At 37.4% G+C, this 26,603-nt stretch overlaps 1 protein-coding gene and 1 pseudogene across 1 annotated transcript in view; both read left to right on the top strand.

Moving 5' to 3' along the window:
• ARHGEF28 (Rho guanine nucleotide exchange factor 28) overlaps positions 1–26,603 on the top strand; it is a 116,367-nt gene that overhangs the window by 17,319 nt on the left and 72,445 nt on the right. Inside the window, exons 2-8 of the mRNA XM_028089635.2 lie at positions 2,258–2,379; positions 6,002–6,282; positions 9,161–9,368; positions 11,816–11,927; positions 15,698–15,740; positions 21,361–21,484; positions 21,800–21,932. Of these exons, the coding sequence (XP_027945436.1) occupies positions 2,258–2,379; positions 6,002–6,282; positions 9,161–9,368; positions 11,816–11,927; positions 15,698–15,740; positions 21,361–21,484; positions 21,800–21,932 (1,023 nt within the window). The remainder of the gene's footprint in view (positions 1–2,257; positions 2,380–6,001; positions 6,283–9,160; positions 9,369–11,815; positions 11,928–15,697; positions 15,741–21,360; positions 21,485–21,799; positions 21,933–26,603) is intronic.
• LOC114198257 (protein S100-A10 pseudogene) lies at positions 20,612–21,112 on the top strand (annotated as a pseudogene).

A 26,603-nucleotide genomic window follows, 5' to 3' on the forward strand; every position in this document is an offset into this window, starting at 1 on the left:
CTGCCTTTGGCTCAGGTCATGATCCCAGGGTCCTGGGATCTAGCCCCACATCAGGCTCCCTGCTCAGCGGGGCATCTGCTTCTTTCTCTCCCTCTGCCCTTCCCCCCTGCTTGTGCGCACTCTCTTTTGCTCATGCTCTCTCTCAAATACATAAAATCTTAAAAAAAAAAACATTATAGAGCACTTAAACTAGATTAATTATGCTTCAGAGGGCCATGTTGAGTTATTCATGACTGTTTTTCAAACATTCTATAAAATGACATTTAAGCACGTATTTTCTTCAGAACATGTTGAAAGCATTTTGTCAGGTTCTTGATTTATAATCTTTGGAACGTGCTTTTACTTTGTGTAATTACAATGAAAGTGTATAGTAATTGATCATAAAGGTAATACTTGTGAAGTATTTGTGGACTTTGTCATAGTGCTAGCTATATAAATTGATAAAAGAAGACATTATGGATATAAGAAAATGGTTTCCATTTACACTGTATATTTACTTGAGAAGCTCGATGAAATCTTATTTTGGTGTTCTCTGGTCAGCAGGTAGGTTAAAATACAGAATCTGAAACTGATGCCATTTGGTTCATACAGTTGATATATTTTTGTAACTTTTATAATGTCTTCCAGCAGAAGTACATCAGCCCAACAGTTACTAATCTTTTTTCATTTTCTGATTCACTCCCATGGGCTTACCTGGCTTTTATGCTATGACATAGGACGGGTGGTGAGATTAGGGCTATTTTTGATAGAACAGGGGCAACACTATTCCTTTTGTGTCCCCTTGAGAACATATGCTGGAATGTCAGGGAGGATGACATCTGCTACAAGTACACCTTTGAATCCACGCTACTAAAGTCATTTACAGACACTGATAATTTACTATTACTATAACACTAAGATAGTATTAATAATACTGATGGTAACACCATATTCTTAGTATCAGTAACCTCACATTGAACATGCCTGAAATAACTGTTAATAACAAAATGTAGTAACACTGACAATATTTATTGAGCTCTTGCTAAATGCTAGGCATGTATTTAGTGCTTTCCCTGTTTGAACTCATTTAACTCTCATACCCCACGACAGGGAAAGCATCATGAAAATCTGCTTTTATAGATGAGGAAACTCTGTAAAGGTAGTGAGCCAAAGTCTGAGGAAATGAGGCATTCTGGCTCCACTGTGTTTTACTGCCTTCAACTTCCTGTTCCCTACAAATACAGTAGCACCTCAACTCTTTGGAACGCAACTTTGAGCAACCTCATCTATTTGTAGCAAAGCCGAGAACACGGAAACAAAAACATTTCGATAATTAAAAAAGAAGCAACAATCTCTATAAGAGTATGCGTATTCATTCAGAACTCCTAGACTGCGTACTGTCTTTGGTCCGTTAGTAAAGGGTATGGAGCCTGAACACTGCAGTGGCCTTGAGGCTTGTAGTACAATCACAAATGCTTCCAAGTTATTGATAAAGTAAAATGAACTTGTAGTACAATCACAAATGCTTCCAAGTTATTGATAAAGTAAAATGAACTCTAGTTTTATCTATTAGAAATTGAAAGCAGAAATCAAATGATTTTTTGGGTGCCTGGGTGGCTCAATTGGTTAAGCATCTGCCTTCGGTTCAGGACATGATCCCAGGGTTCTGGGATCGAGCCCTGCATTGGACTTCTTGCTCAGTGGGGAGTCTGCTTCTCCCTCTCCCTCTGCCCTTCCCTCCTGCTTGTGCTCTCTCTCTCACATGCTGTCTCTCAAATTAAAAAAAAAAAAAGCTAATGATTTTATAAAAAATCTCTTATGATTGGAAAAATAGTGCTTGAAATGGGCACATACTATCTATAACTATTCTTTAGGTTTTAGATAACTGAGAAGGTTTGAATGTAGAACAGAAAATACATGCACATAGATATTAATATGTGAACACATTTAAAAAATTCAGTCTGCATTTTTTTTAACTGTTCGATTAAGAAGGTAAAGTTTGGGGTGCCTAGGTGGCTCAGTGGGTTAAGTGTCTGCCTTCAGCTCAGCTCATGTTCTCAGGGTCCTGGGATGGAGCCCCATGTTGGTCTCCCTGCTCAGTGGGGGGTCTGCTTCTCCCTCTCCCTCTGCCCCCTGCTTGTTCTTTCTTTCTCTTGCTCTGTCTCTCTCTCTCTCTCAAATAACAAATAAAATCTAAATAAAAAAAAAAAAGGTAAAGTTTGACTGTAAAATAAATTACATTTACTTTTTTTCTGTCCTGTTGTCATTTTTCCTCTAGATCACTCTTTTGATGTCTTCAAAAAATCCAAGCATCCCCCAACATTCTTTGCTGCAGGCCGACTCTCTGGTGTGCTGAATGGAGGTGATGAAGTTTATGCTAACTGTATGGTGATAGATCAGGTAAGGCGTGACGGGCGTTACAAGAGGGATCTTGCTCTCTTTCCAAAACCTGAGTAAATGAGAATTACAGTCATCATTGTGTTGCTCTGAAAATTTCAGCCTAAGTGTGGCCCTGGTGATGCTCCAGTGGAGCTTCATCATATGAGCACTTAACTTAGGTTTTCCTTTCATGCACAGCACTTGTTACCCCACCAAGAAGAACTGTAGGGAGGGGTCTTGAGACAATGTCAAGTGAGAAGAGTGTGAGAGCTCTTGCATGGAGCCGAAATAGGAAGTGACAATTGGGAAGCTAGTATCTTCTCTACAGCTTTTCAGCAAAACAAAACAAAACACAACTGTGTATATGACCTGATTAAGTAATATTTGTATTCAAATTCAGCAAACAGTTATGAGCAAGAGCTTGATGCCAGCCCCATATAATGCTGTCATATACATTACTTCTTTAATCCTTGTAACACACCTATTAACATATACTAAGATTATAGAGCTTTAATATTAAAAGAGAATGATGTTTAAAAAAAAAAAGAGAATGTTGTTATACTACAGGGAAGTTGGAACCCTTTAGAATGCTGTACCCAGTCTCTGACAGAGGTTTGTGAGTTAGATCTCACAGGGGCTTGTGGTTTGCATGTGCGTCGATATACGGATTTATCCTTTATTTTCTCTAGCTCAGCAATTCTCAAATTTTAATATTTATAAAAATTAAAACATAGTTTTAGATCTGAAGATTTCTATGCTCTGCATATGATTTTATGGTTGATTTTAGAGATTTTCAAGGGTAATTTTAGCAAAGCATAATTTTTTGCCTTCTCCACAGACTTCCAAACCTAATCCCCATATAAGATGCACCATATATATGCTTACTGAGCAATAAAGAAATTTACCCTTTTTGTTGTTGTTATTATGCATATATTGTACCCTGTCACTTAGAGATGTTTTCTGTGATATAAACTTTTCTGTCTAGTAGATCTCAATTTCACCCTTTGAGTCAAATATCTTGGTTTTTTTCCTTTTCTGTTCCAAACATTGTTACATCAAATGCATAGTATAAAAGGTATAGATTGGGCTGATATTCAGGATGACAGAGGGAGCAGTCAGAATGGACATCAGCTGTAAATACCTGGTATAGTTTTTTTGGCATAAAGTAGCTGAATGTCAGCCCTACTTATAGAAATCTAGGATGAAGCAGAGGTTAGGACAAATAGGGAGTTTTGGGGACATTCTTTGGAGATACAGGGCAGTGGTGTTTGGTGTGCTCTAGCCACATTCTGATTCTAATGGTTGCTCTATTTTCTCAGCATTTAAGTGAACTACTTGAGTCCTTATCTCTATGCTCTAAGCCTCAGTGAATACTGCAAATATTTCACTTACCTCAAGTAGCTAAAACTGTACATGCTTCAGTATTACATGGGGGAAAACTGTGCTGTAAGATACATTGAACTTGCAAAACTTCCCAAACCAAAGATGAGGTTAGAATATAATTTCTGTTTCAGAATATCTTGAGATAAGTATTGCTTTAATAACATGAAACATGCATTTCAAGAGAACTCAAACAGCCTAACTGATAAACCGAAATGTAGTAGAGGATTGCTGAATTTGTGCAATGAAAACAGAAATAAAACTAAAAGTATGGATACAAATCACGAAGTTCACTCTGTCCGTGTAGTATAGTTATAGGATTTCTTTTACTCTTTCTATGTCTATTTGAATAGCAAGGATGATAACGAGTCCAAATTCTGCATATTTAAAATAATCGCTATCAGTATCTGAGAAGACTCTTGTCTCATTTCCTTCTTCTGCCTCAACCTGGCACAGAACTGTAAAAAAATTGGTAGCTTGTTTGTGATGCTGTTTCCAATGAATTCTCAGTTATCAACCTACCTAATGAGGAAATATATGTGGTAGAAACTACTTTGAAAATTACTCTGTCATATAAACTACTTTGAAAAAAAATTCATTTTATTTGGGCATCATTTCAAGCCTGTATAATTCAGTACAAAGCATACATGTATGTTCTTTATAAAAATTCCCCAAATGTTAATATTTTATCACATTTTTGCTTAACTATACTCTGAATAGTATGTTTCTGTACATGCAAATGATGAAACTCAGTATATAATATTAACCATTTCATGCAAATTGAAAATTTGGTGCCTTTTTATCCCTCAGTCTTTCATGGTGTATATTTCCTAAAAAAACTTGGTCATCCTCTTACTAAGCATCTATAGTTACCCAAATCAGGAAATCACCATTAATATAGTAGTAAATGTCTGCAGACCTTGCTCAATTTTAGCCAATCATCCCAATGTTCTTTGTAGCAAGAGAAAATTTAGTTGTCCTATCTCTTGAGTCTCTTATAATTTGCAAGAGTTCCTTAGTATTTGTCTTTTATGGAGTGAATAGTTTTGAAGAATACAGACCAGGATTTTGTTTGTTTTTGTCAGAATGTCCTTCAATTTTGGTTTGTTTGATAATTCCTCATGATTGGATTCAGGCTATGTCTGGTAAGCAGGATTATTACAGAAGTGATGTTGTGTCCTTCTCAGTGCATTGTATCATGAGGCACAGGAAAATAATTTGTCCCATTACTTATCTTTGATTTACCAAGTTTGTTTTCAGTAAAATTACTATCTTCTTTTTAAAGTATTAACCGTCTTGCAGGAAGAGAGTTTGAGTGTCTATACATCTCCTGTTACTCAGCTGACTCTCATGCACTGGTTTGGGCATTCCTTGATTGTTTTTGTCATAGTAAATTATTAGGATGATGAAGATTTAGGACTCTACATTTTCCCCTTTTGCTTCTTTCTCCCTTTGCTACCCTGTCACCAGACAGTGTCATCCTTTTTCTTGTTGCTGTCTTCTCCCTCAGAAGTGATGCCTTTGATGACTGCCACCTCAGATCACTGATATTTTTAAGCCCCTTCCTTAAATCAAGGATTGTTTTTCATAGGTGTAGGCTGCACTTTCTCTTTCCAGTGCTGCTTTTAGGTTGGTCTTAGGCCCTCCATTAGCTCCCTCTTTTCTCTGCTGTGTAGAATTTTCCAGACCTCTTATATTCTGTACATAGGCTTATGGCAGCAGTATAACAGGTTGCTTGCTGAGATTTGGTGTTAATTTTATTATTTACAGATAATTAGACGTTTGGGGTTTTCTAGTTAAGTCCATTCATCTTAGGTAGTTTTATTCTTATTTTAGTTTGTAGTTTGTTTTGTTTTTTTGAGAGTCAGGTTTATGTGACCACCACTACCTTGGTTATCCAGATTCCTATAAACTACTTTCTAAATAAACCTGCCTACTCCTTAGTTTTTGCTCAAGTATTTAAAATATATCCCCCTTTGAGTCAGTGGCTCACACAATCTTAAAAGCAAAGTCCATTTTTGGTTTCATAGTAAAGAACAACTTTATAAAACACTCACTTGGTCTTCTTCCTTTTGTGAATGGTGGGATAGCAGCCAAGTGAACAAAAACATCATGAAAGGATTCTCTGCTTACATAAAACAAAACAAGAACAAACAAAACAAGGTAAAAAAGGTGGAAGCTTGTTCAGTTGGGAAAATTTTATTCTCAGTTCAGCCAATCTCTCCTGCTTTTGCTCAGCAAATATTTTTCGTTCAACTACCAGGTTGGTGATTTGGATATTAACTACATTAATATAGAAGGAATCACTACAAATGCCTGCCCTGAATCCATGGGTTCTACTCTGGGACCTCAGAACTGCAAGCATATCATTGCTGCTGAAACCAGCCATGGAAAGTACCCACTAAGTGAGAACAAGGAAGTGACCTCAAATACTGAAGCTCAGCAGTCCTTCCCGTCACCATCTAGTTCATATGCTTCCAATTTTAATCTTTCCTTTGGTCATCATGGATTTGAAAAGGAACAAAGTCATCTGAAGAAAAGAAGGTAAGGTGCTATATTCTAGAGGAGAAGTGTAGAAGATCAAAGAACCTTGTAGCTGGACTTGTGAAATTGTATTTTATTATATCTTATTGTCCCCACCACTTTTATCTCTACATCAAAATATTGCCCCCTTTCAGATTCCTATATTCCTTGACTTGAAAGTAAGATATAATAGAGGAAAACCACGATGAAATAACAGTGTACACTTGGTAGGCAAATATTTTAAAGTTACCATATTTTGGTGCAAGTGTATACAATGGAAACACTTATATACAGTTGATAGGAGTGAAAATTGTGTAATAACTTTGGAAAATAATTTGGCATTATCTAATAAAGATGTTCTGTCTCCTCCAAAAAAATGTAGGAATGAGGACAAAGGACTTATGATCCAAGAAAGCCCCATTTTGGCCCTGGGATGGCAGCAGGACTCTTCCTTCAGTGGGTGTCAGGCTCAGAGCATGTAACATGATTGATAATGAACTCAAAGTGAAATGTACCATGAAGAGGCTGAGGGGCTGAGAGGCTGGGAACTTCTCATGAAGGAGAAATTTGGGGGCACACAATAAAAACTGAGGTTAACACAGAGACCTAAACCCTAAATTTTCTAAGGTTTAAAACATTTTGGTGAAAGTAAAATATGCACAATACATAACCGTATGTTACTGAAACTTTGATGTTTTGAGAAGCTACAAGGGGAATATGAGCAAAGCAACATTTATTTTAAACTGTGTAACAAGAAGAAGAAAATGAGATGATAGAAGAGTTTATTTCATTCTAAAACTTATATTTTGAAAACCTTTTTTGTTTTACCAACATTCATAGTAAGAAATGCTTATCACACCATGACACCCCATCACATAAATACACAAAAAATTTAAATAAATGTTTTATGAAATAACATGTGGAATGAATTCTTATATTTTCTATTCTACACTATTTTAAAAGAAAAATATGGTCACAACCTACAATGGATTTCATGTTTCACTAATGGGATCTTGAAAAGTGGTATTGTAAAATGAGAACTGAGAGGTAATCCTGAAGAATATGATTTATGATAACAAATAGCTTACCTTAATAACTTAGTGAGGAAAAATAGTAGCCCAATTTAAATTAGTAGAAAAAGAAATGTTTTAGGGGTGTCTCGCTGGCTCAGTTGGTAGAACTTGTGATTCTTGATCTCAGGTTTGTGAGTTCGAGCCCAACCTTGGGTGTAGAGATTACTTAAAAATAAAATCTTTTTTTTTTAAAGAAATGTTTTAATGTATAGTGTGCAAGATAAAATAATCCCTGATACTTCTAGCATGTACTCACAATGATGGAGAAGTGCTGTATATAACTGGAAAGACTTTTGTTAAGTTAGAATATGATGGCAGGCAGCCAGCCATTTGAACTAAAATTTATTTGTATTAATAAAGTTAAAAGACACATCACAAGATCACAAGCTGAAAGAGAACTACAGAGGCACAAGGCATCAGCAGACCTTTAACAACCACCCCCCCCACCCCTAAGGGCTCTGTCTACTCTCAGACTATCGTTGAATTAAGGAAACTACATAGCACCTTACTATATCTCTAATTATATTGCTGTAACATTCAGAGCACCAGCATTTGCCAGAAGGTATTTCTTCACACTAAGCTTTGTTTTTTTATGAGAAATACTTTTATGGACTTCAACATTCATGTGTTGAATTAAAGTGTGAGGTCCACCTCTAGTTTGTTCTCTGCTCAGTGCCAAGGTTAAGTCTTTCAATGGGTTCTGAAAGGAGAAAGGACCCTACTTTGGAAATCCTCAGTGATGCCAGTTGTGGCCTTCACTTCTGTGTTTGCTGGTACCCCAGAAGGCCCATGCAATAGTTCAGGATTCGAGAGTAACCTAAGTGTTGGTATTAGAGACATGTGTATTATAGTCTCTTTGGCAAGTGTCATAATTTATTACATGGATATTCAGTGGGCACTAAATAGCTTATGGATTTTTAAGAAAAATAACCACAGTGGATTAATTCAGAGTTTCACTTTCTGCATCATATTTCATAATCAAGATGGTTTCATTGTGGTGTTATTAAAATTTTAACTCCAGAACTGCAACAATGAAAGAAAAATACATTTAAAAATGCATCCAGCATTCACATGCCCGTGGACGCTCTTGGCCTTAGAATTTGAGTGGTTTAAAATGTAAATGTTACGGAATGAGCCAGGAATGTGGAAGGTCACATTCTTTCCTTTTAATTTACTGGTTATTAAAGTTAAATTAGGAAAGAACAGCGGTCGTTGAGCAGAAGTACTACCTGTTTCTGAGGTGGATTGCTCAGCTAAAATCTCTAAAAATGATAATCTAACATGACACATTTGGGAGCCCACTTGACTCATGTTGACTCAGGTCTTGCCATCAACTCGGATGTGAGACCTTTGCAGTCTGTCCTTGAACATGTCTCACTGCCCAAGCTTTCTAGTCCCCTGCTGCATAGTTTCACTTGCCATCCCCCAGAGGCCTCCCAAACAACCGTGGGGTTCTGTTTCTTGCACAGTTTTAATATTCGAAGGGTAACTACTTAGGGCCTGTAGTAATTACATTTATAAAACAAATAGGATAGTACTAGCTTGCACCAGGTTTTGTTTCTTAGAGTACTCGCAATGGTTTCTGCTAGGTGGAAATGTTCGTTTGGGGAAACATAACATTTTATTTAAAAAGGAGGAGATTTGGGTGGGGGGAGGATAAAATTGAAAATCTCTTAGATAGAAATTTTGTTAGAAACGTTTTAAATGAGTATCCGTTGCACCTTCTGCCAAGGAGAGAATTTGAATGGAGAGAAATAGAAACCAGCAAGTCTGTCGGTCAGTCTGTTGGCTTACGTGATTATTTATTTACTTCCTCTGTGCTTTAGTTCTAGCCTCGATGCCCTGGATGCCGACAGTGAAGGGGAAGGGCATTCTGAGCGGTCACACATTTGCTACACTCCAGTGTCTCAGAGTTCCTCAAGAACTGGGATTCCTAGTGGGGATGAACTGGACTCTTTTGAGACCACCACTGAACCAGATTTTAGTATCTCCAGGACAGAGTCCCTTTCTTTATCAAGTAACCTGCAGTTGAAGGTATTCTTATTAGTATTAATTTTGTTTATTGTAAGCTTAGGAAGCTATGTTATCTAAAGCAGTCCACCTCTATCCAAAGGGCAAATTATGTTTCATTCACATGTGTGAACTTTTTTTTTTTTTTTGGAAACTCATGAGCTGTCTGATTGTCTTTTTAATCTCTCCCACTCTGTTTAATTTATATAGTCCTTAAAATGGTGGGTTTATGTTTCGTTAATTCACCATCAGTACATACAATCTTTCACATACTTGGAAAATTTTGCTGTTTTATATAATGATTTCTGCCAGCATCCCTTCAGCAGAGGGAGAGATCTTGTTTGCTCAAGTACATTTTTACTTGGCTCAGATGATAAGGTAAGTAATATTACAGGCAAAGGTGATATTTGTTGAGCATTTCTGGCTACACGAACTAATGTGGGACACCATAAACTTTGTCAGTTTTTCCATAGGAGAGGACTTTTCTCTCATATACGTTTTTCACATTACAGTTTAGTTATGGTTGTTTTTTGTTTGTTTGTTTTTGTTTTTTTTTAAATAATGAACTCTTCCAACCTTGAAGACAAAGCCTTTTTGTGTTTGCACATGTGTTTTCTTCCTTTTCGATTTCTATTGTCCACTTGTTTTCTTTTTAAATTAAGTTTACTCCCATAAAACAATGTGTGCTGTGTCCAAATTTCTCTTACTGTGAATATCTGGTGGTTATGATAATGCTTTATTTTTGTAGTGTACTCTGCAGTATTTAAAACATGAGTTAGACATAATACGAAATTTATAATTTTCTCTTAGCTGGGATATAAGTATTACTTTTAATTTTTGAGTAAATGAGGTTTTGGAGAGATGAGATGTCTCGTCCAGGTTGCCCCCGCTTGGTGATAGATTGAGTACTCAATCCAGGCCTTCTGACTGCAGTTCCTGAATCCTTCCCCTCAGCTCTGAGGCCTGGAGAGTAGTCATGATATTTTGAACCTGAATGTCATGTGGTATTTCTGGATGATAAGAAATGGGTATGGTTGTTAATGTAGATACTTCTTTGCATTTTGAATGGAATTGTGAAAAAGTTCTCATTACTTGGAAGGAAAAGTAATTCAGTCTTTGTGAATCAGTTCATGCTGTTCACTTTCAGTAAGACTCCGTCCTATAAAATGTATCTTGCCTTGCCTCTGTAATTGCCCTGTGTAACTTTTTGCCAAAGAATTCTGGCTAATTTTCAAAGTTCCATGGTTATGAAAAATAATTACTATACATGACTTAAATGCAGGGGGTGACATTTGGCTCTGGCACTCTGTGACTAGTCACCATTAAGGGTATAGGACAGCTCAAGCTGTCTGATGTCTAGAACCAGCGGGCCCTCCCTAATCAGACATTCAGGAGCCAAGGCCAAAGGCCCTTTGTGTTGGGGGCAGGCTTCTGTTTCAGCTTTCCTCCAGGCTTGTTAACTAAACCAGTGGACTTAGGGAAACTATGTTTTCACTTAGGGAGAATAGAAGCTACCAGTGCTTGTGAAGGATAGTTGCTAATGGCTTAATTTCAGTAACAAATTTTGCATGACTTTATTTTATCTCTAAGTGATATCTTAAAAACAGATGAATGGGATCAGTCGAAAGGCCACTAGGTCCCTATTGGACGAGAGTCGGGTACCATAAATGGCTTTATTGGTGTTCTGTTGCATACTCATTTAAATTTTCCAGAACATGTCAGATAACCATGTTTTATCTTGCCATCTTACATTGTCACATATGTTGCAAATATAATGATAGAAACAGTCTATAATTGTGAAAACAGTAACAAAAATATAGGTCACTTAAAAAAATTAAAGGTACATAAATCAGTGAAATTCAGATACCATCTCAGGAAGTGCTATATGGAAAGCTTTTTGAAAGGTGGGCACAGACTGGGAGGAATTGTACATTGACCTGATGCATTCTTCCTGAGAGGCTGCAGCTAACATTATAAATTTAAATAGCTGTTTGGATGTTAAAAAAACCCTTGTAAGTGGCAATTCTTCTAACTTCTAATAATTATGAAATAAAAAGCTATCAATTAATATGGAATTTTGCTTGGATACTACAGTGTAAAATACCAACCCCCCCCCCCCCAAAAAACACCCCTGCCTGATAACAGAGGTGAAAAAAAGTGACTCATTGTTGAATATGCAGAGAAAAAATCATTTGACATAATTTTTCACTTTCAACCAACTTGATTAGAATGTCATAATTGCATTTTAAAGTATATATGGGGCAGGAAGCTCAAGTTTACTAATGTATTGAAAAGACAGTAAAATTTTAAAAGTTGTGGTAGGTGAAGAAAAACAAAAAATGAGGTTACATCAGTAAGATTCACATTAACTCTTTTTACAGAGATGCTGTTTCAATAACATTTGTGGTGAACATATACTTTCAAGTCCTCTGTAGAATTTTTTAAAAAAACTTTCGTATGATTTCTTTTAGGAATCCTTGCTTTCTGGAGTCCGCTCACGTTCTTACTCCTGCTCATCACCCAAAATTTCTTTAGGAAAAGCTCGGTTGGTGCGTGATTTTACAGTGTGCAATTCTAGTGAAGGTAAGCATTCTTTACCATTTGGTCTTGAGAGCATTCTATTCCAGGGCAGATTTTCAGTTAGCAAAAGTATATAAAATACACAAAAGTAGCAGGCAATTTTCAATTTCATTTTCATAATTGATTTTTCTAGGCTTAGCAAAATCCTTTTCTCATTGGATATTAGTCAAGATATAGATTTCATTTTGATGAAAATACACATATGTACATACCTCTCTGTTGCTTTATTTTTTGAACGAAGTGTTTTCCTCAAGGACAGTGGAAATGAGAATTTATTCTAGGTTCATCATTATGAGAGCTTTAGAGGATTTTCAGGAAATCATAAAAAATTACTTTGCCCTATGTGTAAATTGCTGAAATCTAACTAAAACAAAGCATAGCAAAATAGATTTGTTCCCTTTCTGTATTTAGCAAGGGACTTGAGAGAATTGCAGTAAAAGCAAAGAGTTGAAACATCAGTAAATGTATCTCGGCATTCTTTGGGGCAATGTAAACAACCAGAACTAAAACTTTGATACAATAGAAGTTTAATTTATACACTTTTAGAAAGTGTGCACATCATAAACCTACAGCTTGACAGATTTTCAAAACTGAATTCAGATTAATAAACAGAATAATTATGGGCAACTCAGAGCTGCCCTTGTATCTCCTTTCAGCCACAATTCCAATTTTTTACTTTATTTTGAAACAAAGGTATTTCTGTACATAATATATTTTGTAGTAATTATATTTAAAGACATATTTGGTAGTATTCATGTCCATATGTAATATAAAGCATGATAATAAAATGTTTGTTAATATATTAATGCTTCACTTGCCTATTATCCTTAAGAGTCTTAAAAGACTCAGAAAGCAAGATGTGCCCAAGTATTTGTGGTTTCCTATTATAGAATATTTAAAATAGAATTTATTTCACAAGTTTTTTTCTCTTCTTTTTTTACTTATTCTTCATTACATTGTTGTTGACATTTTTATGCCATGTGAAGCAATACTGACAACAGAATCTTTATGGTTGGAACTGCCATCCTAAAACAATGACTTACATATGGGAGGTGTTCAGTAATTATTTGTTGAATGAAGATACATAGAGCACAAAACAAGTGCTAGGTTTTGTGTTGTTGTTGTTGTTTTCCTTTTTCTTTCTGGGAATCCTTGCTGGAAGAGGAGAAAGCAAGTAAACATGATTTAAATTTTTGGAACGTGGAATGAAGAAAAGGACTAAGAGAAAGAAAAGATACAGCCACCTTGAGAGGACAGGAAAAAGATGGATTAAACTTGCCCTGGTTTTTTTTTTTTTTAATGTATAGATAGATATATAGATATATCATGAGTCTTTCTGGGATCTCCAGGTCTCCTTAACCTTGGTTTAGGTTAGGATTCCTTTAATGGCACCTTGACATCTTTTCACTGATGGTCCTAGATAGGGAACTAACTTCATAATTTAACTATTTAGAAAATGTTTCTAAGTCTTTGTAGTGTGCAAAATGGTAGCTTGCCATTATATCTGTAGTGTGACTAGTTTTTAAAGTCAGAGATGAACCGTGAGAGACGATGGACTCTGAGAAACAAACAGGGTTCTAGAGGGAAGGGGGGAGGGGGGATGGGTTAGCCTGGTGGTGGGTATTAAGGAGGGCACGTACTGCATGGAGCACTGGGTGTTATACGCAAACAATGGACTGTGGATCACCACATCAAAAACTAATGATGTCTTGTATGGTGATTAACATAACATAAAAAAAAAAACAAACAAACTCAGACCAAAAAAAAAAAAAATAAAGTCAGTTCAGAAGTTTGAAGTTGTTGACCAGATGACTGAGAGGAAATTGATTGTTTATGGGGAAAAAAGCCCTGATTTATGAATTCTTTAATGAATAAGGAAGGATATCTGCTTTACATACAATCCTTAAATCTTTGCATTTGAGTTAGAATAAAAAAACTGACATCAATTCCTTTGGCTTTTCTGTTAATAAAATCTTACCTTTAGACAGTATATTTAAAAATAGGGCTATTTCAATGAAGTTCCGTCTCCAGAAGGTAAGAATCACAAATAGGCAATGTAGGTTGAAGCTACATAATAAATGCACAAAGATTCCAATGGGTAAACCATAGGTATATGAAGAATAAATTAGCTCTTAAAGAAGAGGGAATAGTTTTAACTCTGTGTGTGTGTTTGTAGGTGTGATCAAAGCACAAGAGTGAAAGCTTGACTAGTTCAAAGATGTGACGTTTCATTGTTTAGTTCATTTAGATTAATCAAAGTTAAATTGACATTTACATTACTTTAAGTTCCTTCCCGATGTGTTTGGAATAGTGCTAAAAATTTTCTCTATTTGAACAGAATCCAAGTCTCCTTTCACCCCAGTTGGAAGCTCCTATATATGAGCTATAAAGTAGATATACAAAATAGGATAGTGTTTTATCCCTCTTTATTCTTATTTGTGATGTTTTCTCATCTTTGTCATTTCCAAGAGGTTACTTATTATCATTTCTCATGTTTTTTTGGGGTGCCAAGGGTGCGATGATGTGGCAACATTATTTAATACTTGTATATACAAAACAAAATCCTATCCTGTAATTTCCCCTGGTACATTGTGTGTTTAGATAGACAGGAATATTCTCAATAATTATAACCTCATCAAGAAGGACAAAAGTGTTTTACTTTTAAGAATTTGAGGAGTGAAGTGAATGTGCTTCTGAAAATCGTTGTGCACTGTTAGATGGAATCCTATTAGACTTTGTCCAGTTGCCTGAGGCTGGTTCCATTAGTTTATTAGCTTGATTATCTTGGATATGGGGCTTAATCTCTTGGCATCTCAGCATGTTTACAATAAGCATAATGATTTCTGCTCATGAATTAATTTGAGGAATATTTAATATTTATGGCAATAAAATCCTTCAAATTCTTCAAAGCAGATTTTTTGTTACATACAAGGTAGTATTAGATTGAACATTGATATTTACACATTTCAGGGGATATGTGTTAATTAGTTTTCCTCCTTATGTATCTGATGCACTTTCCTTTGCAAACTGGTTTTGCCTCTTCACTCTTCTGGACTATGGTGGTAAAGGAATTGTCCCTGCTCTGTAGATGATGTGCTCTACAGTGTCCTTCAGTTCTCTCTCATTGTCTATATCAGTGTCTCTGCTCTGATGAGCACTCCACTTCTGGAAACAAGATGGTGCTCAGCTTCTTGCCTGAGACTGTTCTTCTATCTCCCATCTCCCTTACCCCCAGGTCCAGGAGGGAAAGTGATTCTCCCTTTCCTACCACAAAGCACATCTCTGAAGTGGCTGCTCCTAGGATTTTATGAAGGCATTGCAGCTATATTAAAATGGACTCTTCTTTATGCTGGCCTTCGAGACTTTTCTTTTGAGCTTCCCTAAAAGGCAGCTAACATATGGATTGATTCTGTATGTTAGGGAATGAATTAGTATTACAAGTAAGGGATGAAAGCTCTAATGAGAAATATCCAAAATGACAGAACTAATTTTCTGCAATGCTGAAAATGTTTGCTGCCTCCTGCTGATGCCAACTTCATAAAGTCATTAAATGTTGCCACATAGTGGCCTCCCCCCGTTCTCTCCAAACTAGGGACGGTGATAAAGATACCCAGAGCAATGCCCTGCTTACATAAAATGACTTGTTTTCTCATTATTTTCTAACTGCTGGTGTGAATAATGATAAAATACGGTTGAGCGTGTGCATTTTAGACTAACACATGACTGCTAGTTTGTCTGCCTCAGTTTTCATTTTATTGTTCTGTGTCTTGTAGAGCAAAGAGCTTACAGCTTACCGGAACCACCAAGAGAAAAAAGGTATTTTAACTGTTCCAGTTTTCCTGAGGGTCTGCTTGCCATCTTTGGAAATATTTGCACATGAATCTTGAGATCTGTTCAATAGTTTGTGAGAGGTTTCTGTGTAATGAGCCTGCCTGAATGCTTTGCTCCCTCTGTGATCTGTATGACAGCCTGCTCTGTGAGTCTCCAGATGTGCAGGTCTCAGGACTGGGGACAGAGTATTCTCTTTTGGGTTATTTTCAAAGACAAACACCTCCAATGTTCTGGACCAATGAGAGCAACAGGGTGAGGATCACCTGCTTTAGAAAGGCATTAGGTTCTTGCTGCGTCTGCCTGCCATGACAAGAAGACTTGCTATGGGAACAGGCCCCTGGTTGATCCAATGTAGAAAGTACGTAACTACCTCTGCTATATCTCCTTATGGAATATTGCCTAGAGTGTTTGGTTAACTTTGAAAGAAAGAATAAGTGATAGAGAAAGTATTTTAAGCATTCACAGTTTTCTGGTTGACAGGCAGATCTGAAAGCTTGAAACCTCAGCTTCTCTTTTCCCCAGAAGGCAAAACTGTTGCTGGAGTCAGGCTTGGGAAGCTGACCAGCAAGCAGGCAGGATTGTTGAGTTCTACTGGTCTTGAGTAACTGCTCATAAGTCACACTGTGAAATAGTCCTGGGGTTATAAGCAAAACCAGTGCCAGAAATGACATAAATGTTTGGCTTGAGGAGACAATGTGAAAAAGAGTGAAAGGGCTTTAATGTGGGTCATAATAATGCTAAAACTTTGGAACTTTTTAATATATATCAAGACGGACTGTTTTGTTTTAAATTTTAGATAAAAAAAGGGGCGCCCAGGTGGCTCATTCGGTTAAGCCTCTGACTTTTGATTTTGACTCAGGTCATGATCTAAGGGTCATGTGGATCAGGCTCCAGGTCAGTTTCCGTGCTCAGTGGGGAGTCTGCTTAAGATTCTCTCCCCCCCACTTTCCCCACTCTCTCTCTCTAAAAATAAATAAATCTTTAATTCCTTAAAAAAAAAAAAGTATCACTTAGAAAAAGCCTCCATTTGTTCATTCATTCGTATTTTGTTTGAGACCAGAATAGAAATTTTCAAGTGATACAAATAGGAAGACTAAGGATACCCTTTATTGATAGGATGATGATGAAGAGGACATGGCCATGATGGGGACAGTGATGATAGCAAAAGCAGCAATAACTGACCTATTGGGTGTCTTTACATTTACACTGGGTACATTGGGTACTCATGTAGGCAGTTTACTCAGTTGTGCAATTTGATCATCATCTCGGTTATCATTTTGGTTAACAGTCTTCTCCCTGTTATCTTTTTAACTATTGGAGAAGTAATGGATTAATGTAAAGATTTTTTTTTCAATCAAAAATATTTTTTCTCCATTAGGAGAGGGACTTAAGACTGAAAAAGCCAGTGTCGTAATTGGTTAAATATTAGCCTACAAAGTATTTTAACTTGGATGGTATGTGTAAGGAGTATTCCTTTCTTATTTCTTATTTTGTCACTTCTGTTTTTTCTCTTCTTTAGCCTGTGTTGGTCTACATCCTGAAAGCATCTGACTTTCTCAGTCATATCCCCGGTGTATCTTGTAGAGTAGATCTTTCATTTCATTTAGTCTGTGCACAATACCTTATTGGGTGTTCTAGTAGGATCCCTGACCATTGCTAATGCTTTGCGCTAGTCATGTTGAACTTGAGGGCTCTGCCTTCTTTGGAATTCTCTTATTTATATTAATCACTTAGTTTCTGGGAAAGAATGCAGACAGGTAAAAGGGGGATCACTCCAGACTTTGTAGGATCTTTTCTGTAGGAACAGACACTTCATCTCTATCTTTTCTTTTTAAGTACAAAATATAGTAGTATTTAATTCTCCAAAAATGTTAGTTTATACAGTAGCTGACAAATACAGTTTAATACTTTCATTATAAGTATATAATTCTTTGTTTTAAGTTTTTACTTAAATTCTAGTTAACATACATTGTGGTATTGGTTTCAGGGTGTATCAACTTCTTTTTTAAATTAAAAAAATGTTTTTTACAGGGTGTACCAACTTCTTAACAATTATATGGCGTGACTGTTTTTTATCGACATTATCTGTCTTAAATGTATTACATTTGTTACTTGATTTATTTTTTAAAAAATGAGCATCTGAATGTCCAGAAAAGTCTCATTTGTCTATTTTCAGTTTGGATATTGGGAATTCCTTTTAATACTTAGATATTCAGTTCTCTGAAAAATAAGTTATAGATATTATAGGTTTAAAGATTAAGATGAGAAGGATCCATATTCTTAAGATACTTAAAATCTTCACTGAAAAGGTAATGCCATGAGAATCTCTGAGGAATGGGGTTTGTAAAACTATTTTGAAGATGATTTCATTGGTCATCAAATTGATGATAGAGTTTAGGTATCTTGTTCTCGGATTTGAAAAGAATGAATTTTTTTTCCAGATTCTTATAAATTGAAAAGCTTTTTAAAATCTGTTGTGAAATTAGTTGGCAATTTTTCCCTTCTTAGTTCTTCCTTAAACGTAACTCATTGTAACATAGATGAATATAGTATTGTTAGATTTGAAACATGGAATCAACCAGCCTTCTACATTTGCCCAGAGGTTATACTATGTTATTCATTTTCGTAATGTGACAGTGGATCATGTCCATAATATTCACATTTCTACCATGTGGGATGACCATTCTTAGTTTTTAATATTGAGTGTTTCAGTATTTTTTTATTTACTTGGTCATGTCTCAGGTTTTCTCAGCCTTTAAGTTTAAAGAGTTAAATGGTATGATTTTATATCATTTTGTAGTAATATATAGGATATAGGAAAATTGTGATCCACTTAAAGGTTTTAGATCAAAACTGAAACATTGTTTTTAATATGGTCTTCTGTAGCATAGGGGATTGGGAAAAGAGTTGGATAAACAGAATTTTCTTTTATTTAAGACAGTAGAGGGGCACCTGGGTGGCTCAGTGGGTTAAGGCTTCAACTCTTGATTTTTGGCTCAGGTCATGATCCTCAGGGTCATGAGATCGAGCCCCCAGTCAGTTTCTGTGCTTAGTGGGGCGTCAGCTTGAGATCCTCACCCTTTGCCCCTACCCCCACTCGCACTCTCATGCTCACTAGTGCTCTCTCTCAAATAAATAAATCTTTTTTTTTTTTTTTTTTAAAGATCTTTAAGAGAGTAGAGTTGTGTTTCTGCTGGGAGGTAGGTAGTGGGGAGGACTTCTTAGCATTCTTTAATTCTGTGACTGAGGTCTCCTCACCAGACTGTTCTTGACATAGACATTAGAAGGCACTTGGTGGGGTCACAGAAGGTGTTCCAGAGACCATTCTTTCTAAGGTCTCAAATTTGTTTTTCCCCTCCATTCCAAAAGCGAGGCTGTTGAATAATACGTCATGAGTTTTGCCAATTAGGATGCTTAAGAAACAAGAGGTATGGAAATTTATAAATATATTAACCAGTCAGTTATCTAAGGAGGTGGTTGTGGAACTAGACAGGAAATAACAAAGTATATAAGCTCCTTTTGTGACTCTGAGTAGTCATAGGGTACCTTCAGTTCCATCTGTCCTCTTTCCTTTCCGGCTTTTTGAGCTGTTTTCCCTAGGTAGCAAACCCACTTTCACTTATCATGCTGAATTTGAGTTAGCAGGACATACACTGTCCTGCCTGTGCCTTTAGATCTGCATGACCAAGAGGCACTTCTGAAGCCATTTATCATCTTTTCTAAATGCATTCATAGGTTTGAACTCTCGATTATTTTACACAAATAATTATATTAATAATCTATATCTAATATAAATAACTAACTTAAAATTCCATTTTATATGTATCGGGTAAGTACATATTATATTTAAGTGTGGGAAGGGGCCTTAGAAATAATTGTAAGTCTAAACCTGTCATTAATCAGATGAAAAAAACTGAAGTCCTAGGATTTGTCATTGGACTCATTGTCACAAAATGTGATCATATATTTTGGTGCTTATCAGTAATATGATAGCTTTTGAAAAGTATATCCCAGAGATGAATGTTATTCATCTAATGTGGATGAATGAGAAGTTTGGGAAGTGGAAGAGACTTTGGTTATAGAATGTTCCACAGAAGTGTTACTTGGTTTTACATGATATTTGGTTGATCTTTAATATATTCTCTCTCTCTTTCTTTTTGTCTCTCTCTGTCTTTTTGTGATAATGTTAGAAATATAAGGCTATCAGAAAGTTTCAGAGGAAATAGAACTTGTCATAGATAGGACTTGTTTTTTTCTAAAGAATGATTATATGGCTTAGGGGAAAATAAATGTTCAGTGTGTTCACAGATTCGATACCATTATCTTTAGCTTGCCTTTTATTGTGGGGAAGTCTCAACAGCCTTCTCTCTTTTACAACCTAGGGAGTCTCAGATTGCAAATAGCCTGGTTGAGTGGGAAAGACTGAACCAAGAGCCAGGCAGCCTGTTTCTCAGGCTGTGTTATCAAAGGAAATGTGTATCTTCTGAGTATTATCTCTATGTTCCAAAAATAAATAAAATCCAGTTTCCTATTACTGGTTATTTTCCTTCTCTGTGCCCTTGGAAATTTCTGTTGGCATAGTAAATAGGGAGATGAGTGTTTGCAGAGTAAAATTCTAAGTTTTCCTTTATTTCTCTAGTATTTTATTATGAAAAATTTAAAGTTTACAGAAGAGTTGAAGGAATTATATGCTGAATACCCATGTCTACCACTTAGACTTTATAATTGATAACATTCTGAGATGATTGCTTTATCATCCATCCATCTGTTATCCATCTATAAGATACATTTTTAGTAGACTGGCCGTGCATCCCAGCCAGCCAATCGTCCCCGCCGCGCCTCAGGCCAAGGTTTCAACAGACCTCACCAAAATGCCATCTCAAATGGAACACGCCATGGAAACCATGATGTTCATGTTTCACAAGTTTGCTGGGGATGAAGGCTACTTAACAAAGGAGGACCTGAGAGTACTCATGGAAAAGGAGTTCCCTGGATTTTTGGAAAATCAAAAAGACCCTCTGGCCGTGGACAAAATAATGAAGGACCTGGACCAGTGCCGAGACGGCAAAGTGGGCTTCCAGAGCTGCTTCTTGCTAATTGCTGGGCTCACCATCGCATGCAATGACTATTTTGTAATACACATGAAGCAGAAGGGAAAGAAGTAGGCAACATGAGCAACACTCCCGCCCGCCCAATGAGAGTTCTCCCGAAGGGTCTCTTTAGGAATCTGTCCCACAGCTTCCCCCTGTATAAAGGATTCCATGAGCAGATCGGGACCCTCAGAAAATGTACAAATAAAATCCAACCCCCATTTGAGAAGCAGAGAAAGAAAAATCAGATAAGCTTTTGATTTTTATATTGCTTGCACCCTCTTACCCTCAATAAACAAATTACTTCTTCCTCAAAAAAAAGATACATTTTTAGTAACTTGTATCTTTATCTTTAGAATAACCATTAAAATCTGAGGAAAAAAGTGTATATACACACATGTGTGTGTGCATATATATGTGTGTGTGTGTGTGTGTGTGTGTGTGTATTATATATGTTGTTTTTTTATTCCCTCTTTAAGTCCTGGTAAGCCATGGTAACAGATTCTTTTTTGTAGAATTCAGGAAGAAGAATGGGATAAATACATTATACCTGCCAAGTCAGAGTCTGAAAAATACAAAGTGAGCCGAACTTTCAGCTTCCTCATGAATAGGATGACAAGCCCTCGGAATAAATCTAAGGTAATTAAAGTTCTGTGCCCACTGTGTTTAAAATGTAGCTGGTTCTGTTTTTCGGCAGTTAGTATGGTTTCCACTTGCCCTTTAAAGTCACTGATCTTAGATTTTTGTACACACGTACTCGGAGACCTCTACATTTGTTATGAGACACGGTAGGCTGGCCATGATTCCTTCTGGCATTCCTGCACTCCTCCGCGTGCAGTCCTTACCTTCAGACAGAAAATGTAGAGACTCTGTATGGCTTCCGTAAGTACTTTGGCTCTCAGCATTTGTCTTTTCTCATTTCTCCCCACTTGGCTGTTGCTGTTGTATCTGAAGACAAAAAGCAAGGATGCCAAAGAGAAAGAGAAACTGAGCCGCCATCAGTTTGTCCCTGGAACATTCTCTGGGGTTCTACAGTGTTCGGTTTGTGATAAAACGCTCCTGGGGAAGGAGTCATTCCAGTGTTCCAGTAAGTTCTTGGGCCCAGCGTGTGCTGTCTTTGCATTTTGCATCCCCAGACAGTAAGCTCTGTGAAAGTAGGGCCATTGTTTTTTGTTTTATGCTTTTTTAAAGATTTATTTATTTATTTTAGTGGGAGTAAGGGACAGAGGGAGAGGGAGAGGGAGAGGGAGAGTCTTAAGCCAACTCTGTGCTGAGCATGGAGCTCAATGTGGGGCTCAATCTTATGACCCTGAAATCATGACCTGATCTGAAACTAAGAGTCAGATGCTCAACTGACTGTACCACCCAGGCCCCTGGAGAGTAGGGCCGTTGTTAAGCATCTTTACACAAACCCTAACTGTAGCGCTGCATGTATGATTTGACAGCTCACCGAGCAGTGACCCGTGATGGTTAGAGTCGGTGCTTGTTGTCCATAAGTGACAGCGCCCAGAACCGCAGACCTGCATATCTCACTGCCTACTTGATGTCTCCACTGGGGCATCTAAACAGCTTCTCAAAAGTTGCATGTCCAAAGTGGAGCTCTGCTTTCCCACCCCTGTGCCCACATGCAGGCTGATCCTCTCTGTTCATGGCAGCTCAAGCACGCCAGTCACATACTCATGGCAAAGAGCTTGGGGTCTTTCTTTACGCCTCTTTCTCTCTCACATCCCACGTGGAGTCCTTCAGAACTCCCCTTGGCTCAGTCTTCCCAACATGTGCAAAAGCCAGCCACCTTTCACACTGTTGCTGCTATCACCCTGGGCTAAAGCCACCATTTCAATAGCTTTCTAACTGGTTTCCTTGTACTTTTAGCACAAATGGCACAGTTCTAAAAGCATCTGTTCTCAAAATATCAGCCGAGTGAGCTTGTGAAGGCACAGATCCCCGTGTTCCAGATCTTCCAGGGCTTCCTGTCAAGCCCCGAGGACGGCAGAAGCCCCGAGAGTGGGTGCGAGGCCCTGTTGTCTCCCCCTCTGTCCTCTGCCCCTTCCTCCCCCTGCTCCAGCCGCCCTGGCATCTTTGCTGTTCTCTCAACGGGTCGGACATGCTACCGCCAGAAGGCCTTTCCTGGCTCTTCCTTCTGCCTGCAATGCTCCTCCCTCAGATCAGCCAGGGGGACTGATGGCCCCCTCCCCTCTTTCAGGTCTGTTCAGATAACACGTTATCAGCCCTCTCCTGACTACCCTGTGCTTGGCTCACACAGTGACTCAGAGCAACCCTATCTGTGGCCAGCATCTCCCAGAGACTTCTGGTCTCCCAGACCAACAAGGCAAAAACCAGCCTCACCATCCACATGCCAAAGGGCTGTCCTTCCTTCTGTGTTAATGGTGCAAGCTCACACCTTGGGCATGCTGATCCCTCTTCCCTGTTGTCCGCCCCCCGACTCAGCACCATTCACTCCTTCACTTCCTTTATTCTGAATAAGTACTTGTACCACGTTAGTCTTTGTCAAACACTGCTGTCATCTACCCACATCCACTTAAGGACCTTTCTCTCTCTGTTTCCTGGACTAAGCCCACACTTTGCAGAGAGATGCATTAGGTGCCCTCTGTGCCAAATGGTCCTACAGTTGGTTCCCTCTTCAGCCTTGGTTTACAGCCAGAGGCCTTGCCAGGCATGTTGTCCTTCCCTCCCACTGAGTGTGTTCTCCCGTCTCTGACCCTTTGCTTCTGATGATCTCCCTCCTCTTCATTTCTCCCAACTCTTCTGCATCTGTCTTGATTTCTTACCTCATCTTGGGAGGTCTTCCCTGACCACTGTGTCCAGAATTTTTGTGCACCACATGTATGATCTCTTTATCCTCTTCCATTTCATACTGGATTATGGACAACCTCTTGATATTTAACTACTAAAATAGAGCCCTAAAATCAAGGACTAAAATGATACAGTGATGCTTCTGTATCCCCTGCAGCAGCTATCACAAAGCCCAGCCCTTGGGCACTCCTGTGTAGTTAACGACAGACAGAAAACTGGGGCAGGGGTTCGCAGGGAGGGAGATGGGCTCACTGAAAGGTAAACTGTAGTGTAGCACAGAACATGTTGGTTCACAGAAAAGTTGGTCAAGTGGATGGCCATGGAAGTTTGAGTGGAAGGCAGAAATGGCTGAAAATATGGAGGATGTATTTGGCTTTTAAGAAAGTCATTACTGGGACAGTTGGTTAAGCGGCTGCCTTTGGCTCAGGGCGTGATCCCGGGGTCCTGATATCGAGTCCCACATCAGACTCCTTGCTCAGTGGGGAGCCTGTTTCTCCCTCTGCTCTGCCTGTTGCTTCGCTCCCCCTGCTTGTGCTCTCTCTCTGACAAATAAATAAATAAAATCTTTAAAAAAAAAAAGTCATTTTTTTTAAATGCAATAGGACTCATAAAAGATAAAAGGCTTAAGGAGAAATTTAAAATTATCCCAAATCTTACTAACTAGAGAAGATGGCTATTCATATTTTAATGGAGTTCATTCTCGTTAGCTATTTATGCTCATGTTTTATTTGATATGAAATGTGTTTAATTACTCCTTACTTAGTGTACGTTTAACTTTTTCTCATTTTTTTCCACAACAAATAATGTGGTCGGTGGCATTCTTTTGCATGTAACACTGTCCACATCTTTTTTTGGCTGTGTGGGTTCAATCCCACAACCCTGAGATCATAATCTGAGCAGAAATCAGCAGTCAGACGATTAACTGCGCCACCCAGGCACCCCAATACTGTCCACATCTTAGATTATTGTCTTACATTCTAGCATCAGTATGAGTATATGTAAAGTTTCCTCTTTAACGCACAGTTTTTAAAAAAGTTTTAAGATTCATAGTTTTTAAGAAGAGGAGTGTTGCGGGTTTAAACTTTGGTTATTAAGCTTTTTTACATGGGGCAGATTTTGACATGTAAACTCAGCTGTTACTGGTAAATCCTATTTTATGCGTGTATTTTTGTTTTTAATTATGAAGGTTACTATTTCTAATCTTAACATGATAGAAAACAAAACGTAATATAGGTATTCAAAATTCTGGTGTTTGTATTCTTCTTTGTTAAAATCTGAGTTTCTAGTTTTTTATAAATACTATATTTCTATAAAATTATTTTTGTTTATAGATAGATTTCCCTGCTTATATTTAGATGTTACATTACTGGGTGCACAGAAGTTCACAAATCACAGCTTAATTGCAGATTTAGCTTTCGTAAACATAAAATTACCCTTCATTCATTGCCTTTGGCATTGATTTTTACCTTCTCTAAAATTAACATTCCTCTTGCTTTCCTTTTCTTTGTATTTTTCCCTATTTCTGTGTTTTTATTATTCTTTTTTAATTTCTGTGTTTTTAATTTGGGGCATATGTCTTTAATTTAGCTGTAGTTAATCTGTAACTGAGAGATACTATTTTATAACAAGACTTTTTTTTCTTATTTACATTTAATTTTACAGCTGTCACCTATCTTTTATAGTTCTTTGCTCTTTTCCTTGATGTCTGATTTAGCTATTTATACCATGCATTGTTGGTTTTTATGTTCTCAGGGACTTGGCAAGATAAGCTCTTGTAGTATCAACTAGTGGTAACTTTTAAGGCTTATACGTGAATATTCTTTTTTTTTTTTAAAGATTTTATTTATTTATTTATTTGAGAGAGAGAGAATGAGAGATAGCACAAGAGGGAAGAGGGTCAGAGGGAGAAGCAGACTCCCTGCTGAGCAGGGAGCCTGATGTGGGACTCGATCCCGGGACTCCAGGATCATGACCTGAGCCGAAGGCAGTCGCTTAACCAACTGAGCCACCCAGGCGCCCCTATACGTGAATATTCTTAAATTTCTCCTATATTTACCCTTTTTTCCCCCTAGAATCTATTGGTATACTAAGCTATTAAATTACTATTTTTATGTTGTATGTTTAATCTTTGAAAAACAGTGTTCCGTTTCAAGAATTTGATATTTGTATTCATTTCTCTATCTCTGCTTACAAAAATTTTTTGGATATGATTCTTTAGCTGGTTTTATTGCTTTCTTCTCTTTGTTTTTCTTTTTTAAAATAAAGCTGATTGATTCTTGAACTCTTAACTTTGATTCTGCTCGTAATAGTCTTGAGTAGGATTTCAGGTAAATCATTTTTTCCAAAAGAGTTATTGGACTGATCTGTTTTCTGAAACCTGTGTCTCTAAGGAGGTAGTATATCTTTTCTTCCTTCTTTCACACACAAAAAAGAGTTATCTGGCTAAATAAATTCCTAGGCCAATATCTTTCCCACAAACATCCTGTCAACATTGGTCCATGAATTTTGGGCATTGAATATTACAATAGAAAAGTTTGGGGGCTTGTCTGACCTTATTTCTTTGTTGGTAACCTGTCCTGCCTAGATGCTTGAGAACTTTAAATTTTTCAGTCATACAGATACCGTCAGAACATGTCTACAGAATAGGTGTCGTTTAACTCCTAGAAAACAGGGAGACCTTTTGATTTGCCTTTTGTAGTTCTTTTTTAGTTCGATAAAAGTTTTTGTCCTTTGTAGCTTTGACTATTGCTTCTGATGTAATTTTTCTGATTTCTTCCTTGGAGAAGTGTGATCTCTGTTACCTTTTTTTGTAGGACATCTTCTACTTTATAATTATACCCTCCTTTTTCTCTACATTCAGGGGGGAATCTTTCAAGTTTAATTTCCCAGTGCTGCTTTGATATTTTGGTTAAATTGATTTTTCTCCGTTGGGTCCACTTTCTGC

Source organism: Eumetopias jubatus, unplaced genomic scaffold (assembly GCF_037043125.1).
Source record: "Eumetopias jubatus isolate StellerSeaLion01/CBP00866 unplaced genomic scaffold, mEumJub1_p1.0 scaffold_5, whole genome shotgun sequence".
Taxonomy (NCBI): Eukaryota; Metazoa; Chordata; class Mammalia; order Carnivora; family Otariidae; genus Eumetopias; species Eumetopias jubatus.